Source organism: Venturia canescens, chromosome 7 (genome assembly GCF_019457755.1).
Source record: "Venturia canescens isolate UGA chromosome 7, ASM1945775v1, whole genome shotgun sequence".
Taxonomy (NCBI): domain Eukaryota; kingdom Metazoa; phylum Arthropoda; class Insecta; order Hymenoptera; family Ichneumonidae; genus Venturia; species Venturia canescens.
Window position 1 is genome coordinate 8771325 of NC_057427.1, and position 8202 is coordinate 8779526.

Consider the following 8202-nt stretch of genomic DNA (forward strand, 5'->3'; position numbering starts at 1 on the left):
TCTGTTGAGTCATAAACTGATTTTTTTCCAACGATCTGCTTCAGCGAATGTTCCGAAACTGTATTACTCGTCGATTCCGCAGTTCGAATTTACTTCAATTCGTTCGTTTTTAATCATTTCGAAAATCAATTATTTGAGGTTAGGGCGTGAGAAAAACGAATTTTGAAGGTTATGGAAATGAATAACGTCCGATATAAAGGTTACGATTTTTTTTAAGGATTCAAATGACCCGCGGTGATTCCGGTTCCTTTGTTTTTCTCTTTAATCCAAGACCCGAATGCTCGCAAAAGGTTTTTCAGAAGAACGAACCGCTTTCAACCGGAAACGCTTGGAGTCGCAGTACGAAAGTTGAGCGCAGACAAGAAAATTAGAAGCAGGAAGGGGAAAAAACGAATGTTGGCCCCATCGAGTTCGAGCGGAGCCAAAATTTAAATCAGTCATTTATTTTTAGTATTATTGACCAGAAGGGATGGAGAAGTGAAAGGTCATTTGTCTAGTAATTACAAGATTTCGTTATATACATCGACGAGCTCATTTACTAGGAAATCGATGAGTCCCTGGCACTGAAAGCACATTTGTTTGAATGTATAATCATGGTAAGGACTTTGCTCGCTTTTGTAAGGGTAAACTTAAGGAGGGTCGTAATGTTCCTGAACGATTTCTCCGGACGAGTAACTTCGACTGTCCGCGCGTGTGTGTCCGCTGCGGCGAGTGGTCTGTGTAGTTTACTTTGTCGTCTGTTGTGTGCGGATAAAGTAATACCGAGTCTCTTGATAGTCACGAAAACAGGGACAATGCACTTTTAGGGTTATAAACGAGTAGCGAGCTGTTGTCTCGGCTCTCTCTCTCTCTCTCTCCCTCGGATTTCAAATTTCACGAAAACAGGACAATGCACTTTTAGGGTTATAAACGAGAAGTGAGCTGTTGTCTCGGCTCTCTCTCTCTCCCTCGGATTTCAAATTCACATTATCCACCCGATTACCAACACAATGAGGCTGCCGTGAGTCATTAAGTCCGGTACGAAAAAATAAATATCTATTTTTACACGCATATTCGAATTGTCTCATTTTAAGGGACAGTTTCATTTATAATTCATGTTTTATCTACAAAATCTTCTTTCAAAAAAAAACTCTGATGACAAAACGTTTTTTATTGACAGTCAATTGTTTCGGTGAATATAAACAAAAAATTCGTCGATCGCGATTATGGGAAGGTGAAAATATGAAATTAGCGATTTTCACGGCTTCACTTTGCGTTCGGAAGGGTCAAAGAAACGATGAACGTCCTAACCAAGAATGATTCACTCGTGAGTCATACGGGATTTCCAGAAGAAAATATTTGCACGTTTCAACGGGGCTTTCTCGGTGGCTCCCATTTTCCTTGATCCAAATTTTTTTTTTTTTCATTTTCATTTCGCTCTTTTTCTCCGCACATTTAGCCCGGTTAAATTCATTTTGTTACATCGAGGGCGTTCGACTGCTCGAATAATCGTTAGAAATACAATTCTTATTGAAGAAATAAAAGCCCGTGGGCCAAATAGCAGGATTCCAGAATACATTTAGAGCTCCCAAATCGGAATGCACCGTTAAGAATTACCGAAACCCCGAGGCGTCGGCAGGTCGAGCATAAATTCAGTTCGAAAGAAGGCACACTCTTCCCCATAATCGATTGTCACCAGCTGGTTTTATTGTATTCTCCATATTTTTCATGGCTCATCCCATTATCGAAATATTTCAAGATTTCTAGAAATTTCAATAAAAATTTTTAATCCTTAGTGTGCACACCTTCGCAGCGAGACATTTCGTGCACATGGGGCCACTTTGAGCCCAGGTCATTTTTGACATCGAATATCTCGGCAACTATGCGCTTTTCGGAATAAAAGGTTTAGTCACTTTTTGCAGTGAATTGATCCAACTTTGAGGCTGCAAAGTCGGATTTCCAAAAAAATCTTTTTTCATTCTTCAAAAACGTGCTCAAAGTTGATAGTGCGCGTAAAAAGCACTTTTTCGGTTAAATCTCTCGTAAAAAAATAAATTTTGAGTTTTTAAAAAAATCCTTATAAAGTTTTACAGACAAGGGTCCATGCTTTAAGGGAAAAATGGTCCACTTTGCAACCCTTCCAAAAAGTCTATTTATTTTGGAGTGTGAAGTTGGCTGTGCTCCCTACTTTTAGAGAGGGGATAACGATTTCTTAATATTGGGGGTTTTACTCATAGATGATGCTCATCTGTAAATGCTATTAATGTGAGAAAAAAATGTTGGGGTCAACTAGATGCACACTAAGGGTTAACTTTACTCGCTTCGCTGTGATCGCTCGTGGTGACAACCACATTCAAAACGAACGTTCCTTCATTTTTGTATGTCACTTTCCCATTACCGTAATTTTCCGTTTTGGAAAATTTGTAGGAATGCATTTTTCGCATGATTTGGCAAATTCGAGCTCGACGACAGGAACGCTCGTTGTCTGACATTGGTACGCGGCGCTACCACCAATATGGCTCGCTTTTTCTGTACACCGTAACACGAGAAGTCTGAGAACATCGAAAGCACATCCTATCGAGCTCCGCGTTACGCGAGACCTTATTTTTTAACATCCTCGTGTCCATATGGTTACGAGCTCGAAATATTAAAATCCACATTGTTTCACGCTGTGAGAATTTCGCACGAGTCCTCGATTAGCTTTGCGAAATATTTTTATGAATATGTAACTTTTGTTCTTGACTCATATAAATGCTTGCGAATTCACGCCTATGGGCCTGAATTACCTGCGGTGGTGATGCTGACATGGAGCGAGGGTTCGAGCTGATGAGTCAGACGATTGTCGACGCTCCAACCAAATTTTATTATTGATACGAAGGACGTGTATCAAGCTTCAAAAATATTGGAAATTTTTCATATTTTTTGACGTGCAAATTTTATTGTTGTGCTATGAGCGACGAGTGACGTCCAACGAAAAATTTGGACGCATTTTTCTTAGAATGTAATTTTCCAAAATTGCGTAAGGTCCGGCTCTTCTATTGTCCAATATCGACTTAACTTTTCTATCACTCAAAGTAAATTTGCTATTAAAATTTATATCTAGAAAAAAAGCTTAACAGGACCACAGTTTGTTAATTGATGTGGCACCAATAACGTTATATTCAAGCCTCAAGTTAATGAAATTCGTTCAAAAGTCTATGCTAATCGGAGTGGCTAATTTAGATTCAAAAATACTGAAATTATTGGTTGTTTTTTTAAATCAAAATTTCATTGCGAAAGTTGGGATCGCATCATTTTTGTGGAACCGTTACGGTCTTGTTTCAAGTACCGATGAGAAACTCAAGTTGACATTCCTCAAGCGGTCGATAGAAAATTCAAACAACAGCTGCCAAAAAATTCCAGTTGGGAAATTTTCAACAGTAATTTCTTGGATTCAGAAGGAAAGCATTGATTATAATGTTTCAAAGAACCATATCACTGGACGGAAAGCGACTTATGGTCTGAAAAAGATTAAACGCAAGGCACCGAGGGGTAGAGAATAAGGTTGCCGATTCTGTGGTTGTGGAATGTTGGCAGGATTTTTTTTTGGTTTTTGCTATCTTGTCGAATTTTCTTTGAGCTTGCAAGTTTCCTGGCATTTTCTTCATGAATCTTCCACTCGCAAGCAGTTCGACTTACCTGCAAAGACAAAAAACCATACAAATAGAACACTTCAGATATTTTAATGATGATAACGATGAGAGAAACATATTTATGACGATGACTGAAAATGTTTGTGTGGAAAATAGAAAAAAAACTTAGAGTTCATATAACCTCAAAATTCGAATTTGTCGTCGAGAATTAGTACAGATCGAAATATAATGTTTCTTATCATTTTTATAAAATGAAAGTAAATTATTGATTTACACAGTATACAGGAAAAGACAACAGTTACAAATGTTGTGTGACAAATATATATTGAACGGGTGAAATTTTGGAACGATCATATTTCGTATAAAATTTTACATTTTTGTATTTTCCATATAACGTATTCAATTTTGAATGAATTTCGGTACACTTGGCACGAAATTCATTTTTATTATTATTTCAGATTGAGATATGCGCGTTTAAGGTTATGCACGTACGTAACCTATAAAGTATAGATAATACGAGCGAAATATGAAGAGGATTACAAAAGTGTGCGTATATACTCGTGAATATTTATATACACGCACGTTGTGAAGAATGAATGCGATTATAAACGAGAGCAAACACAAGTGGGAAATGTAAACAGATTTTGCAACGTAAAAGACAAACACGAAGGAAGAAAAATTGCACGTACCAAATGTCAATACGTGAGTGACAGTTGTCTCGTTGCAGGTGTCACGAGAATTCGAGGGTTGCGGCGGTGGCAGGGGTGGTTGCATGGGGTTCTCCATATTGGTGACTTCTTATATCGATGTTATTCCCGTAACTTTATTATTTTTAAGATTAACTAGCGATCACTGAATTCAAGCGAAGGGAAACCTGATTAATATTATTTATTTTATTAAATCAGCTCGCGATATTATTAAAATAAACACTTTTCCGAAGATTTAAAAGAATTGCAAATTTATTAGATAACATAACAAAATGAAAATTTGTCCCGTATTATGTCATTTAGCAGGACCGCGAAATCTGCGACCTGCGGAGATTGCGACGAACGTAAAAACAATAATTTCTATGTGTATATAAATATATGTAGGCGTCCATATATTTCTGGATATATACACGAGCGATATGTTTCTGTGTATACCGATATACAGATAACGTTTTATAATTATCTGCACTCCATTATTTCACTTAATTCGACGATCGACTCTTCGTATCTGTATCATCATAACCATACACTGATCAGCCAAGAGATCAGAATTTTAGTATGGCGTGTTAATGTCCCGTTTATACGATCCCATCGCAAAAAAACGAAACGGTCCATGAAATTTTGTGAATAAACATTGGAAAATCTTTATTTCGCGCCCGATATTGAATTACCGAAGGTGTTCGGAGAGACGACGAAAGAACGGAGCACCCATGTGGAATTTTTTTTTAACTCAACTTATTCCCTCTCGTCAGAATAAATCCAATAGATAATGTTATGATTTATCACCCAAATCGTGAATTTCGTATCCGAACGACGTAAGGCACACTACGGAGACGTTTGAATATATACGTATACAGATATACATATGTTTATATATTTATGTATGTAATTACGTTTAATCTATATGTGTTTGACTAGTGTGCGCGCTTTGATGCGCCCATGTTCAGTAAAAACACGCGAATGGAGTCTTTCGAGGCAAAAGTGGGGAAAAATCGGACACCTCTGTTGTCGTCGTTTATATCATTGGGTTGGGAAACTATGAGAGAAAACAGGGTCCAGCCCGTACACTCAGGGACGCAGCTACGTCTCAATTTTTTTACGCTTCAACACACCGAGAAAAATTTTTGAAGTGGCTCGTCGATTAACAACGAAAAATGTACCCGCCGGTGGCGCCACTTGCTGTATCAGTTTTATATTTTCTATTGGCGCTATCAAAGCAGATCACGCTCAAGCAGGCATTTTTTTTTTCAAAAACGGCCTCTCGAGATTGCCTTTGAATAACGTATGACATTGAAATTTACTTTTGGAAAAATATTATTACAGTGCTATCTCCGATTAATTGTGAAATTTCGACGAATAATTGCCTTTTTCCCTTTAAATTTATATGTGAAACATTCTAACCTCGAAATAAACGTATTTTTTTTAACCGTCACGACAAAAAAGCAGCACTTGTTTAACGATTGTCCAGATAATCCTGCAGCAAGCGATTACACAAAATTCCCAATCTTTTGATTTCGGATTACAATACTTGTTTGTATATTTTTCATTTAAAATTTCGACGATACACAATCATATTTTCGTAAACGGCACGAAATGGTAACTTGACAGGAGAAAATTTTCTGAAAATCCTTCTCTCTGAACCTTGAACATTGAATTAGGGCGCTCGTTCGTGCGTTCAAAGTCGAAATTTTCGACTGAAGTACATGAAAATTCATGTGTCCGAATTATTAGCATTTCATCACGGGAGAAAATTCTTTACTTGAATGTACCATCATCGAACGGCAACGACAGAATATTCATCTTGAAAATCCCAATATTAAAATAAGTTAAACGGGCTGTAGGAACCTTGCTAATTGAATAAAATTTCCCAGCGGACCAAAAAAAAAAACGTCGTACATATGACCCTTGAAAATGCAATTTTACTTTTTCCCAAGTTACGCCGTCCGCACGTTCCGTGGAAATAGTAATTGGGGCAAGACGCAAATTGAATCGTTCAAGCGAAGTCGAAGCTGAACGGGTTTGAACTTCATTCGTACAGAAAAAATGCCGAAGAAACTTTGCTTTCAGTTGTTTTTTTAATAAAATTTCAGTGCGAGCGTTACGAAAAACGATGACGCCCCCACTTGGTTATTTCAAAACGACTACACGAGCAAGTGGAAATAATGAAAACGTAGAAGGACTTACCTTCGTGCACGTTCTTGCAACAGACCTTAATCGCAAGAGAAAGAGCGAAAAGAAACGTGATCGAGCTACACTCTCCTTCAGTATACGAATACAACTGACACATTTATGGTCGTCCATTATCACAGAGAGAGAGAAAAACAGCGGAATCAGTGACGAAAACATAAATAAATTTGAAAAATTTTAAATTTTTATCTGCTCGCCCGTTTTCACGTCTTCGAAAAAAATAAAATCGACGCAATGATATCAGAATTTGTTCCTTTTTGGGCAAAGTACTGGCGTTATATAATAATCAGCCTCATAACATACGTTAGCGTTGTTCTATTGACACGACGAGGGAAAAACAAGGATTCGTATCCGTGTGAAAAATCATTGAACAACGAATTAACAGTGGAAGATCAAAATCATAGTGACAACGGTGATTTAGAAGAGCCAGTGCCAGCGTTGCCCCAATTCTTGGAGCACGTGCCTTACGACTACGTAAAACCGGATGAAAGTGACGTCAAGAAAAAAGCTCGTGAATTTTATTCCATTGCAAATGCTCGTAGAACTGTCAGATTTTTTAGTAACGAAAACGTGCCGAAGAGTGTCATTCACGATCTTATAAGGAGTGCTGGTAATTTCTTCATTTTTATGCATTATTGTCATATCGACTGAACTTTAATTACCACGTTCTGCTTAACGTTTCGACTCTTGTTCGTTACGAGGAGATCGAACGAGACGCAAACTGTCATGGTGAAAAAATATTGTTTTGTATGTACTCGAAACTCGTTCATTTTCGAAAGAGTTTTTTTTGCAAATATTCACCGAATGCGGCTGAATCATAATAAAACGCAGTGTTCTTGGGTTGATAAAAAGGAACTTGGATTTGCATTGATTTTGGGGTCAGGTACCGCGCCGAGTGGGGCACATACGGAGCCGTGGACATTCGTGGCCATATCGAAACCGGATTTAAAGCAAAAGATACGAGAAATAATAGAGAGAGAGGAAGAATTGAATTACAAAAAGCGAATGGGAAAAAAGTGGACGACCGACCTCGAGCCACTGCGGACGAATTGGATCAAGGAATATTTGACTGTTGCACCGTGGCTGATACTCGTTTTCAAACAGACTCACGGCTGGTTGTCTGATGGAAGAAAAAAAATGCACTATTATTCCGAGATGAGCGTTTCGATTGCTTGTGGAATTCTCATAACGGCCATTCAGGTTAAACATTAGGATTTTCATTTTCGTCAAAAAATCATACTTTTTCCTCATTCACGAATCTCGCATCCATAAATATCATTTTTTTTCGGTCTCGATGAAAAGTACGCGGGATTGGTGACTCTCACATCGACGCCCTTAAACTGTGGGCCTTCGCTCCGTCAATTACTGGGACGTCCATCCTCCGAGAAATTATGTCTCCTTCTCCCGGTTGGATATCCGTCGAACGAGGCGACAGTACCAAAGTTGACGCGAAAGTCCCTCGACGAGATCATGGTGGAATATGATTGATCACTAAAAAAACCGACGAAATCATGAGAATTTCATTCCCTCCAAATCAATTAGAATACGAAAATTAATTCGAAAAAACCTACATTTCTCTCGATAAGCTTCGTTTCGTCTCACCTTAACATAAAAACCTTCAAATCATGAAACACTTTCAATCTTTTACCATGAGATAATAAAATGTAGCCCTTAAAAATACTCATTCCTTCAAATTT

The 8202-nt window shown here is 38.0% G+C and overlaps 2 protein-coding genes and 2 long non-coding RNA genes across 5 annotated transcripts in view; 2 read left to right on the forward strand and 2 right to left on the reverse strand.

The window, feature by feature from the left end:
* Positions 1–5449, reverse strand: part of LOC122413785 (ribosomal protein S6 kinase alpha-5-like) — a 30671-nt gene extending 25222 nt beyond the window's left edge. For both annotated transcript variants that reach the window (XM_043424379.1, XM_043424377.1), the window contains exon 1: positions 4301–5449. In XM_043424379.1, the coding sequence (XP_043280314.1) occupies positions 4301–4397 (97 nt within the window). In that variant the 5' untranslated portion in view covers positions 4398–5449. The remainder of the gene's footprint in view (positions 1–4300) is intronic.
* Positions 2889–4188, reverse strand: LOC122413807 (uncharacterized). The gene is made up of 2 exons (XR_006261625.1): positions 4104–4188; positions 2889–3657 (listed from the first exon to the last, which is right to left on the reverse strand). It is a non-coding gene; the product is annotated as an uncharacterized lncRNA (long non-coding RNA).
* On the forward strand, positions 3803–4374 carry LOC122413806 (uncharacterized). The gene is made up of 3 exons (XR_006261624.1): positions 3803–3944; positions 4070–4157; positions 4339–4374. It is a non-coding gene; the product is annotated as an uncharacterized lncRNA (long non-coding RNA).
* Positions 5450–6434: 985 nt separating the features above from the next.
* On the forward strand, positions 6435–8150 carry Iyd (Iodotyrosine deiodinase). The gene is made up of 3 exons (XM_043424404.1): positions 6435–7115; positions 7389–7705; positions 7808–8150. The coding sequence occupies exons 1-3, from the start codon at positions 6740–6742 to the stop codon at positions 7991–7993; spliced, it is 879 nt and encodes a 292-aa protein (XP_043280339.1). The 5' UTR covers positions 6435–6739; the 3' UTR covers positions 7994–8150.
* Positions 8151–8202: the final 52 nt, after the last annotated feature.